The sequence below is a fragment of the Sinohyriopsis cumingii genome, chromosome 6, assembly GCF_028554795.1.
Source record: "Sinohyriopsis cumingii isolate HCF-2022 chromosome 6, ASM2855479v2, whole genome shotgun sequence".
Classification (NCBI taxonomy): domain Eukaryota; kingdom Metazoa; phylum Mollusca; class Bivalvia; order Unionida; family Unionidae; genus Sinohyriopsis; species Sinohyriopsis cumingii.
The window spans coordinates 18,469,779-18,483,203 of NC_142966.1; the positions used below are offsets into that span (position 1 = coordinate 18,469,779).

The 13,425-nt window shown below is 32.0% G+C and overlaps 1 protein-coding gene across 1 annotated transcript in view; it reads left to right on the forward strand.

Moving 5' to 3' along the window:
- LOC149796445 (uncharacterized) overlaps positions 1–13,425 on the forward strand; it is a 251,870-nt gene that overhangs the window by 43,615 nt on the left and 194,830 nt on the right. Inside the window, exon 4 of the mRNA XM_089960532.1 lies at positions 8,691–9,199. Within this exon, the coding sequence (XP_089816658.1) occupies positions 8,691–9,199 (509 nt within the window). The remainder of the gene's footprint in view (positions 1–8,690; positions 9,200–13,425) is intronic.

The following is a 13,425-nucleotide window of genomic DNA, read 5'->3' on the forward strand; positions in this document are numbered from 1 at the left end:
CATTACATACATGTACAAATGCAATAGTAGAAGGACTCATGGAATATTGGTCAATTGACCAAATGAGCTTTTTCTTTCAATAAAGTCATTATTATTATTATTATTACTATTGGTTTTGTACCTTTGCAGTATAAAGCTTAAAGTATGGAATCAAATTTTTTGGTATCTTTGAAGAGGTGGTCTTTAGCATCTTTGTTACTGTTACTAGTTAAAATATGTTCAAAAAAAGCACATGCTTAGGCAATGACTGTTATGTACTACAATGATAATATTTAACAAGATAGGTTGCATTATTTAGTATACAGCATATATTTACCAACAAACTTTAAGCTAGCAATGTTCTGTTTAGGTCAATCAACTGAGCATAACCCCTAGATTCTTTGTTTTTTTTGTCCTATAACACACCATGTTGTGCCCAACAATTCAAACTGCTTACCTGATTCATGTGAAGTGATGGTGTGTGTTTACAAATCTTGGTTATGATTACACTACATTTGTGTATGCATACTCAACCTGAAACTGGATAGACCCAAATCTGCTGATATGCAAAGTGCTAAAAGAGCTGAGTCAATGCTTTTCACAGTTGGGCAAAATGAGAAAATATGTTAGTACATACATGTACATAGCTCTAGTCTTGACTGGCATAATAGTAGCTGGACACTTTAACTCACTATAAAGACTATGTACCATAATTGTTAGAAAGTGCATAACATACATTGTGGTAGCAATTTAAAATAGTCTTAAATTTATATCTACTTGTGGCTAAGCTACTTCTTTTTGTGCCAAACTGGCATACATTTATAATACATCAAGGTAAATTTTTAGCCATTAGCCAGCAATCTGATTTCACAGAATTCCTTTCTGTCTGCTGATAAAGGCTGTAATAGCAGAACCTTTCTTGAAAGATCACCTATTCTACTTGAAAATCATTGTCTCTCAAGACAAGAAGTCTTGTATGATAGGACAGAACACTATATACCAAAGTTTGAAGAAGCTTCTTAAAATATAAAGAAACAATCGTTTGTGTGATTTTCTGCAAATCAGTACCACTCTTCTTTAAAACAATGCTCTTTCATGTACTCACTTTTTCAGGTTCACTACTAATCTTTGTATGAATCCTGTATGTACTCGTCTGTAATGTCTTGTACATATTTCATACCCACACCACTCTAATGGTTCTAACAAACCGATTCTTCCACCGTGTACTCTTATAACCTGGGTCACAGAAAAGTTAACGGAAACGTCAGTGATTTGTTTTGTGATTATTTCAATAGGAAATTTCTTTTATAAACTTTGAAATGACACAATCAGAACATTTAAAAGGCTGCAAATAAGCAAAATTTTCCATTGCCAAGAATATACACGTGTAAAACAGTGCGAAACAGCTACACAACCAAACACGACTGGATTAGGCAGTTTCTTACGGATTTATTAAATATTTTATGTACAGTACATGTTTTTTTTTATACTGATAATGTACATATGCATAGGAAATGGGGTTGGGGTGAAACCTCGATAATAATTTGCCTAATACGTAACCTGTTCGACTGTTCAGTTGGCGTTTGAATTTTGGCGGACACTAGACAAAATGTTTAATGTTACCCCGCGTATTTCTTTGATGCCAGACATTCAACGTCGGTGGACAATGTTTTATTAAACATGTTAATATTATTAATCCTTTATGGTTTCTGCGTGGATTAAACATAGGCCGTTTTATAGAATATGGGGAAGGGGGCGTCAAGCGTACGTACGCGGGGGGGGGTCAAAAAAGTATGCATGCGTGGGGGGGGTAAAGCTTTGCCAGATTTTTTGCGTACGTACTAAATGGATGACCCATAAGCCGAATTACACAATTCAGTAAGTATAAGATTGTATTGACTTTTTGTGCGAATGTTAGGCATGGAAGAAAACGACGTAGTTTATGTAATTCTCCAATTTTTCTGGAAAATGACTTGAGAGTTTATTAGGCCAAAAGGACTGTGCATCAGTGGGGTTTTTTTTCTTCAGATATGTGGCTATGTATTTGTTTTACAATTTTATAGTGGGGTTTTAGAAGTTTGTGAATAAAGGAGCTGCATCATATGTTTATGGAACATAGGATTCATTTTAGGGCAAAAGTTTTATTTCCTTTTTATATTTGTAAACTGTGTATTTTGGGGAGAGAAACATTTCACCTTTTTACGGATTACTTTGTTAAACATTAACCACGATCAGTATACAAGTTATTAACTCTATTCTTTGACAGCTGTTAAAGTTTAATGGGTAGTCTGGTTATACGAGACCTTAATTCTGAATTGTTTCATTTTATGAACAGTGAAATGAACCTTAATATGTTCAAATACAAGGAGCCTGTTGGGACAAAATAAGATTAAAACTCACTGTGAGAAAATAAGTTGAAGATGTTTTAAAATTTAAAAAATACAACAAAGCAACATGAACAAGTGCAAAATAGAAATTATGTTTATTTGACAATAATTGAGATGCTTGACATTCAACATTTACACAAAATATTTAAGTCCAAATTGCTCATGTGATAACTCACATGAGAAAATCCAACTTTGAATAAATTTGAAATAAGTGTTTAATCAGAATCAAAGTCCAAGTTTCTCACGTGATAACTCACGTGAGAAATTAGAACTCTGCTTTATTTTCAAACATGGTTGTATGTAATGGAAAAGAATGTTTTCTAAGTTCTACTTTCTCATGTGAAAATTTAGATTCTCACGTGAGCAAAATCTGCTCACGTGAGAATCAGGTTAGTTTTTCCTTGGCTCACAAGATCTAACAAACTGCACACATGAGCCTGCAAAATCTACCCAATTTGCATACATTTCTAACAAGGTTCTCATGTGCAGCTTATGAGCAACTCATGTGAACTGGTGAGATTTTTCTGTACGGGTTGTCACCCATATAAAAAGTATATGCCTGTATCATTAGTTTAAATCTTAGCTTACTGTGCACTGTACATCTGTTAGTAATATAACTTGGACAGTTTGAATTGATGGGCACAACATCATGTACTAGAACAAAGGCTCTACTGTTTAGACATTCTTTAGTGGACTGACCTAAACAGAGCAGTTTGCTTCCAGTTTGGTGGTAATTGTATACTACATTGAATGCAACCTATTTTGTTAGATATGGTCATCACACCTTATAATCAATGTATTCTTATGAACATATAAATACAGATATGCTAGAGACCATCTCTTGTAAGATACCCCCAAATTTAATTCCATGCCTAATGCTATACATATTTGAATGACTCGTATTAAAGCCTAGGTCTGTATAAACATTCTTTTAGGTATCTTTACTGTAAACAGTCTTAATCACTTTCAGAGTATTTAATTAATTTAATTTCAATTACTTTTGAAAATTTAGATTACATTTACAACAGTCACTCTCTTTAAGGCAGAGTAGGTGACCTCTCTATTAATCAATTTGGATTACCTGTATTTTTTTCAAGCCCAGGTTAGCAATTAAAGGGACATAGTAGTAACATTTCCAGCAACAGCAGCTTTGACAGTTTCTTTTGGTTTTAATTCAAGTTTTCATATATATTTCCTATACTCCTTGATAGAGTCTGATTATACAAAGGATGAATCCTTATGAAACTATGAGTATAACTCATTCATTGATATGCATGCTTTCTTTTTAAGGGCAAGGTCAGTCATATAAACATTTTAAGGTTTTGGGTAATGTTTTTTTCATTTACTGATATTTCCAAACCCCTTGGATGATTTTTCTTCACACTTTGGATGGATCATTATGAAGCAAAGGTAATTTACTCTGTGACATGCTCAGCTTGCTGACCTTGGGGTCAAGGTCAGATATTTTGCAGCATTACTTTAATTGTGTGAGTACAACATGCAGGCCTTTAATGTTTTTGTTAGTAAATTCATATATTACTGTTAGTACAACATGCATTCCTTTTGTCCTCTTGTTAATAAATTCGTATATTACTGATAGTACAACATGCCAGCCTTGATAGCTCTTGTTAATAAATTAATATATTACTGTTAGTAAAACATGCAAGTCTTTAGTGAACTTGTTAATAAATTCATATATTACTGTGTACTATGCCTTTGAGTGGGAAGCTGCAGTGGCTTAGGGGTTAGTATGCTTGACTCACAACCAAAACAGTTTAGGTTTGAATCCTGCCATTGGACCAGCCTCTTTGTTACATTTTGCAAGGCACTTTGGTTGAATTGCCTCAGCAGTAAATAACCTATATATGTTGTAGTGTTGTGAAATACCAAAACAAGTCATTTGAGAAGGACAAGGTTATGTCTGTGCAAAACTAAGTTATATTTTGAAGCAAAACACATACAGATACTTAAAAATTAAACATAATGTTTAAATTGAATGACTAGTGAACTGCTTGTTACTTTGATTAATTCTTAGGTCTGTGATAGCCATATGGGTTGCTACAGTAAAGATTTATTGATAGGCAATAAATATACCTTTAATTTCACATTCATACCTTGAATCATATATCAGATTGTGTTTTCTTACAGCCAAAGCACCTGAGATGTTTTCTTATTCAACTACAAATACAGTTTCAGTTTATTTTCATGTGTAAATATTTGGGCTTTTGATATCATGAGCATTATATGTCTTGTAGAAAGACAATGCATGCTGACATGAAACAAGGCTAATAAAGTCATTTGCAAAACTGAAATCATAAAATTAGTTCTTTAAATTTGACTACATGCCTGTTTATCATTTAGTTTTGAAGTATAGATCAAATTATCAGCTTATGTTATTATTAAAATATGCCTTGTTGTAATCAGAAAGTAATCTTGATTACAGGATATATTGAATGTAATTGATTAAATCAGAAATTATATTTTATTACAGTTACTTGTGAGACTTAAAAAATTAGTCATCAATTATGGATGAGCGCAATTACAATATGGCTTGCTGTCAATAAAAAAAACTTTTTACAGTCACAACATATTTCATTTAACAGCCAAATTACATTTGCAGAAAATATCTTCAGCAAAAGTACCATAGTTACATGTACAGGTTGAGAGTTTTCTCATATACTGTAATCAGGTACGAGTTGGATTAAGCACCAGACACATTCAGACTCTTTAGGCTTCAACCCAAATATAAACAAACATCTTACAGGACATTGCAGTTTACTTTATATGGTTATCAAACAACTGAAGGAGCTTTAAAAAAAATATTTGTAGCACAGAAGCACTCATTTTCATGGCAAATTTCATCTAAAATTTGGCCCAACTAACTAAAAAGTTATGGGGAGAAACCATTTTTTGCACATTTGAATAGGGTGGGAGGGGTTGTGATCAACGTATAGGCAGGTTTAACTATAAGCGAGCACAGTATGTATGGTATATTATATGGTATATAATATCATATTGAAAAATCAGTCATTCATGAAAATCTTTTTGCAAATATGGTGAGTTGACCATACTCATGAAATGTAATTACACTTACATATAATTTATAACATCAAGACATTCATTCCAAGACTGATACTAAACCCACATTTTTTGTTCCCATCATAAACAAAAAATGTTTTTTTTTAATTCTTGTTTTGTTTTCTTTAGTTCACCTAAATTGACCTCCCAATTTCAGGTCTATGAACTGATATCATGCCAGAACAATTAAATTATAATGTCCCCATATAAATCAGCCACTACATAGTTGCTTCGACATTCACTTGAGTGTATAGTTTGTATATAAACCCTGAAATACAGGTAAATTGCCAAAGCTAAACCAAACCAGTTAACTCCAACAGGACAATGGAATCCTCTTGAAATGCTAATTCAGTAGATTAAATAAGGATTAATATTTATGTATAGAAATTAATCCCAGTACAGAACATATATCTGTGGAATGGAGCCTGACATTAATGACTTACAAAAGAAAAAGTGTCCAAATCAACTGATACAACATTATAAAGTTGGATGTGTCTTACTTGATAATACATAAAGTCACTATCACTGATGAAAAAGGGACAACACTATTAAATTTATAGAATATGAATCCTTTTGTTTGCGATATTTACAAAGTTAAGTAATAATATTTTTAGGCTGTTCTCCACTTCTGGGTAGAAGATTACTTATAGTATAGTATTGATATTGTTTATGTTAAAATAAATTGATTTGATTGTAGTAAGTACAAAAAATTGAAATTAGGTTAGGGTCACCAAACTAGTTACCTTGCTGAGTATCATTGTAATATGACTATTTTGATTACAATTTAAACTAGATGTCAGACTGAGTATCATTGTAATATGACTATTTTGATTACAGTTTAAACTAGATGTCAGACTGAGTATCATTGTAATATGACTATTTTGATTACAGTTTAAACTAATTGTCTGACTATGAGTATCATTTTAATATGACTATTTTGATTACAATTTAAACTAGTTGTCTGACTGTGAGTATCATTTTAATATGACTATTTTGATTACAATTTAAACTAGTTGTCTGACTGTGAGTATCATTGTAATATGACTATTTTGATTACAATTTAAACTAGTTGTCTGATTGTATCATTGTAATATGACTATTTTGATTACAGTTTAAACTAGTTGTCTAATTGTATCATTGTAATATGACTTTTGATTACAGTTTAAACTAGTTGTCTATGAGTATCATTGTAATATGACTATTTTGATTACAATTTAAACTAGTTGTCTGATTGTATCATTGTAATATGACTATTTTGATTACAGTTTAAACTAATTGTCTGACTATGAGTATCATTTTAATATGACTATTTTGATTACAATTTAAACTAGTTGTCTGACTGTGAGTATCATTTTAATATGACTATTTTGATTACAATTTAAACTAGTTGTCTGACTGTGAGTATCATTGTAATATGACTATTTTGATTACAATTTAAACTAGTTGTCTGACTGTGAGTATCATTGTAATATGACTATTTTGATTACAATTTAAACTAGTTGTCTGATTGTATCATTGTAATATGACTATTTTGATTACAGTTTAAACTAGTTGTCTGATTGTATCATTGTAATATGACTATTTTGATTACAGTTTAAACTAGTTGTCTGATTGTATCATTGTAATATGACTATTTTGAGTACAGTTTAAACTAGTTGTCTATGAGTATCATTGTAATATGACTATTTTGATTACAATTTAAACTAGTCTGACTGTGAGTATCATTGTAATATGACTATTTTGATTACAATTTAAACTAGTTTGTCTGATTGTATCATTGTAATATGACTATTTTGATTACAGTTTAAACTAGTTGTCTATGAGTATCATTGTAATATGACTATTTTGATTACAGTTTAAACTAGTTGTCTGATTGTATTATTGTAATATGACTATTTTGATTACAGTTTAAACTAGTTGTCTATGAGTATCATTGTAATATGACTATTTTGATTACAGTTTAAACTAGTTGTCTGACTGTGAGTATCATTTTAATATGACTGTTTTGATTACAATTTAAACTAGTTGTCTGACTGTGAGTATCATTGTAATATGACTATTTTGATTACAATTTAAACTAGTTGTCTGGTTGTATCATTGTAATATGACTATTTTGATTACAGTTTAAACTAGTTGTCTATGAGTATCATTGTAATATGACTATATTGATTACAGTTTAAACTGGTCGTCTGATTGTATTATTGTAATATGACTATTTTGATTACAGTTTAAACTGGTTGTCTGATTGTATCATTGTAATATGACTATTTTGATTAGTTTAAACTAGTTGCCTGACTGTGAGTATTGTTGTAATATGACAATTTTGATTACAGTTTAAACTAGTTGTCTGACTGAGTATCATTGTTATATGACAATTTTGATTACAGTTTAAACTAGTTGCCTGGTTATCATTGTAATATGACTATTTGACTACAGTTTAAATTAATTGTCTGACTGTGAGTATCTCATTGTAATATGACTATTTTTATAGCAGTTTACATAGGATTTAATAGCATTTTGCCCTGGATTACATATTTTACAATATTTTTCTATACTATTTCTTACATTCACATTTTTCAAATGCTTTGCAAAGGTATTTTATATGATATCAGTTTTAACTTCATGCAGTCATAGGTTCCTATGTTGGAAATAAATCTACAGCAGTATTGTTTATGCAGAATGGGAAGTCAATTATACTGAAAATAATAGACTGGTACCGAGGCACAAGTTGAAATATTTTCTTAATTTCACCAATTTGATGTGATGAAATGAGTTACTTTATTTTGAAAATAAATCACTTTAGAAACAAATGTTTAACTTGCCTGAATCTGATTTCAAAGAGACACTTTTTCAGATTTATACCATTTAATGGTATGTTGCCAAAATAAGGCCTTATTAGCTTACAGTTAAGTAAAAGAGACAGATGTATTCTTTTTTTTTCATGTTAATATATTGTGCCAACAGCTTCAAGATTAAAAGGTACTTTTGTCTACTTTAACAGTGTTGTAAAATCTGCCATAAACCAATAAATTTTTATGCTAACATATTTAGCACAATTTAGTCAGTTTTAATTTTAAAATGCTTATTCCATGAAAAAACACTGTACTTTACAGAACTTAGGAGTTCACACGGCTTATTGAGAAAGAAATACTCCTTGTTCCATGTAGTTTTGCACATGTATTTGAAATACATATTTACATGTCTTTTAATTGCTTTACTAACCCATGTATGTTGTTTCCATTCTAGACCGAAGCCGAGGAAGAGGGCGTGGTCGTGGAAAAGGAAGAAGAAGTCACTTAGGACGAATTAGCCAGGAACCAAAAGTTGATAATATAACACAGCGTGTTATGTCTGCAAGACGACACAGGATTAATGAGCTCAAAAATCAACTGGAAGAGATGAACACTACAATTCGTGATCTAAAAGAAGAGAATAAACTTTTAAAGAAGACACAGTTGATTCAAGAAAAATCACTGAATCGTTTTGAGAGTCGAGAAAGTGATTTACCTCAGTTGATGGAAAGACATAATAATGAAATGAAAATGTTAAAAGAACAGTTAAAGAAAACAAAGGAAAAATATGATCGAACAGATCGTTACCTCAGAGATGCTGAAGATGAACTTGAGAAAATGAAATCAAAATTAAAAAAGTACAAAGAACTAACAGAAAATAAGGACTTACTTGAGAGGGATGAGTTAAGCCGGAAATATCGAGCTGCAGAGATTGACTTAGAAGAAAAAGATGTGAAGATTAAAGTAAGTATGACTTTACTAGTATGGCCCCAGTGCATTAACAAAAGGGGACATTGTTTTGCTGTTGACTATATATCACTCTATACATCCATCCAGATCTATTAAACTTTGAACCCTGGAATTTTATTCACATAATTATGGCCATAAGCTAAATGAATTGAACAGATTTTTAAAGCAATTACAAGAATTTTATGTCTTAAGACACCGGGCTAAAGGCCGGGTGAACTTATGGTATGACCTTTTGTTCAATCCTGTTGTCTATCAGTCTGTCAACACGTCTAGTGAACACTCTATGGCTATGTTGCTGATCAGATTTAAATTAGATTTGGTATGTAAGCTTATGGCATCAAGACCTTGGATGAGTTATATTGTGAGTGACACCCATGCAAATTAATATGTTGATATTGCATATGAACACTTTTGAGGTCATATTTCTGATCAGATTTTGATCAGATTTGGTATGTAACATCATATATCAAGTTTTTGGATGGGCTTGATCATGAGCAATATCTACCAAATATTTCCATTAAGAATTTGATTAAATTTAGAATGTAAGCATATATTAAGATTTCTGATGATTTCAGTTATGAGCAACATCCACCCATACTAATTTAGTTATCTTGTAGATGATTGGCTGAGTTTTTGACCTCTTAGAACCCTGTTTCTTGTCAGATCTTGATCAGATTTGTAAGTATAGTAAGCTTGTGTCAGGTGAGTCCAGTATTAAACAACAGCCATGAATATTAATGAAATGATTTTGCTTCTGATTGGCTGAGCTTGTAAACACTCTAGAAGCCATATATCCAGTGAGATTTTGATTAGAGTTGGTATGTAAGTTTATGTAATCCAGATCTTTGATAAGTTCAGTTTAAATGATACCCATGCATATTATCCAGGAGTTATGTATCTGATTCACTGAGTTTGTGTGAACACTCAAGAGGCCATATTTCTTATCAGATCTTGATCAGATTTGTTATGTAAGCTTATACCACCAAGTTGTCAATTGATTTCTATAATAGGCAGACTCCATGCATGTTAATGAGACAAACATGCATCTGATTGGATAAGTTTGTGAACACTTAAAGGCCATATTTCTGGTGTGATTTATTAAAATCAGATTTGGTATTTAAACTTGTTTTACCATAATTTTTGTCCATTATGAATTAGATCCACACATACTAGTGAGGATTCAGGCTTATCAGATACAAATTGATCCCAAAGCCTTCTGTTTAAGAGTCAAATACCTTAACCACTGAGCCACCAAAGCTGTATGGGGTGGGGATCTCAATAGTTTGCAGGTTATGACTCCATAGGCAGGGACCCAGGTATGTAAGAACAGATCCAGTGATTTATGTAGACTGCTCAATTTAATTTCTCTTATAATGCCAGTAGTGATTATATATACTTTAAAGGTGTCTGTGATTAGTTTCTAAGTTATGAATCAGGGCCTTAGTCCCCAGAGGCAAGGAGAGATCCAATAGGCAATGATGGTTGTAAAAATGACTTTATTCTGTGCTGAGGAAGGGATCCATTATTGGTATGGTGGCACTCACCAGTTATTATGTACTTTTGAGAGAGTGACATATTTAATTTTATGGTGAAGTTGTTTGCATTTAAAACATGCACAATGGAGAAAATGTTGGTATACCTCTATACTATATTAATGTAATGTGGATGATATTTATTTGGATATTGTACTTTTGGAAATTGTACATGATCTAAGCACACTGCTAACTAAAATGGCTGCTCCCTTGTGCTAACAAAATCAGCCTGAATTAGTCTAAAGTACACTATCCATGGCAGCTATTAAAATAGGGAAAATTAATTTTGCTAGACTAGACAATACCAGCTTCTGAAAGTGCCATGAATGAATTACCAGATATATAAATTGTGGAAAAAAAGGTTATCAGCTCTTTTTTATATAATTTACCTCTGAAGTTCAGGAGGTGAAAATGACCAAGCTGGAGCTAGCACTTTTTTGAAAGGTGCACATGTGGAGTAAGGCCAAGCTGTATACTCTATAACCCATATTACACCCATCAATTATACACCTAAATAATTGGAATTAAAGGTTCTTTGAATTATACTTAAGAAATACAAGGTCTTTTTTAAATAGCCAATATAACCAGTGAGGAAAGCCAGGGGAATTCTTTTTATTTAAAATTCTAACCCTATGCAAAATACAGAACTGGAGAGCGCCACCTATACATGATCAGGGAAAGAAAATAAATGACAATAGATTAATGGACAGTGCAACAGCTATGTGCATGAAGCTTTTCTTTTCCCCTTATGGCTTCAGTACATGTGAATTTGCATTCTGAAGCTGATGTAGGTGAGCAATATCAGGCCCACTTGGACCTCTTGCTTGCCGTTGTACAGTTTTTAAAAAAATTATTTAGAAATTTTTTAACAAAAACTTGTGAGCAAATTAAGCAAACCCATTTGAGTTAATTTGAATTTGCTTGGCACATTTGTATTTGTATGCAAATGACATCAATAAATTTTCAATCTATTAAAAACGATTCTATTGTTTGCACTCTTTTTAAAAAACTTTAGGGACTTTTTTAAAAACAAAAGTCTTGTTAGCACTGTTAAGCAAAATGCATGCATTGTAGGCAGTGAAATTAGGTATGCATGTTTGAATGCATATGTAGATGATGTGAATAGATTTTGAAGACGTTATATGAATTATTAAAGTTTTCTCAAGTTTTTAATTTTTTTAATAACTCTTTTTGTTCTACATTAAAAACATTTGTGATCTACAAATACAAATGTTGAATCTATAGTTTTCTTCCTATGGAAAATTTCTTCTTTTTAATGCTTCACTGATTGTTATGGGGGCATCTTGATTTGTTCCATCAATCCCTCTGTCTGTCCTGAGGGGGGCCCCAAGTGGCCGAATGGTCTAAAGCACTCTCCGTTACAGATCACTGCCATTTCACCTCTGTCTGCGTCGGTTCGAGTCTCGGATTCAGCTAATGTGGGTATGTGAGAAAGTTTGCCAGTAGCTTATCGTGGGTCGGTGGTTCTTTCCGGAATTTTCCCGCGTTCTTCCTCCACCATTAATACTGGCCGCCATGTATAGCCTATCGTGTGCTGAAAAATGGCGTTAAACCCTACAACAACAACAACAACTGTCCCGAGGAGTTAGTAATATTATGCAAAAACTACTCAATATAGAACATAGACATGAAATTTAGCCAGGATATTTGTATACACATGTAGATGACCTGATTAAAGCTTCTGGCCAATGCATCAATTTTTCAATTTTTGAAATAATGTTTGGAATTTTTTTACAGAATTTAACACATTTAAGCAAAAACCACTTCATAGAGAAATGAAATTTGGTAGGCAATGTAGATTTGTGAACTTTTTTACTTTGCCTTTGTTGTCATCATTTAGGGCATTAATGCTTTGCAAACAGAAATCTAGTTTCTTGTTTGTTTTCAGAGTTATTATATCTTTTTCTGTGGAAGCATGTCTCATTTTACTCCAACAATGATGTTTATGGATTTTATCCGAAATAAGATTTTCCTTAAAATGGAATGGAAAATTGTCTGAACTTCCATTTTCCTTCCATTGCTGTATTCTAAAATTTGCTTTGTTACTGTGAGGTAATTTCTGTTGAGTTTTCTGAATATTGCACAACTGGTTTATATAGGAGCCATGCAGTTTATATACTGATAATGATATTGATCCAGATGTTAGCTAGTTCTTAGTGTGCCTTGGTTACCTGTTCATGTCTTGTAGAGTTTTGGAATGTTTCCTAATTAGTCATGCATAACATGTTACATCTACACAATATAATTTCTAAACCTTTATGTACAAATACTCACTGATATCCAGCAGTTAATGATGTGAACTTTTAACAGTAATTGAAGAGACCTCAGTGAATGTAAACAATATCCACATATATGGAATACATTTATAAATCCCAGATGGTTATAGAGCACTCAGAGGGTCACATCTGGTTTATCACAGATGAAATTAACAGAATGCATTTGTTCAACAGTTAATAGAATAATAATGAAATCTTGCTCAAGTTTGTCATGAAAACTATTGATTTTCAGATGCAACAACAGTCATATGAGATTCTGTTCATGGATACATGGGTTTAGCAAATTATTGATGATCTAGATGTTATTCAAATTTGTCAGTTTTACAAATGTAAAAAAGCCAACATGTTGTGTCATATATCAGTTGTATATGATCTTTACATGGACTTTATT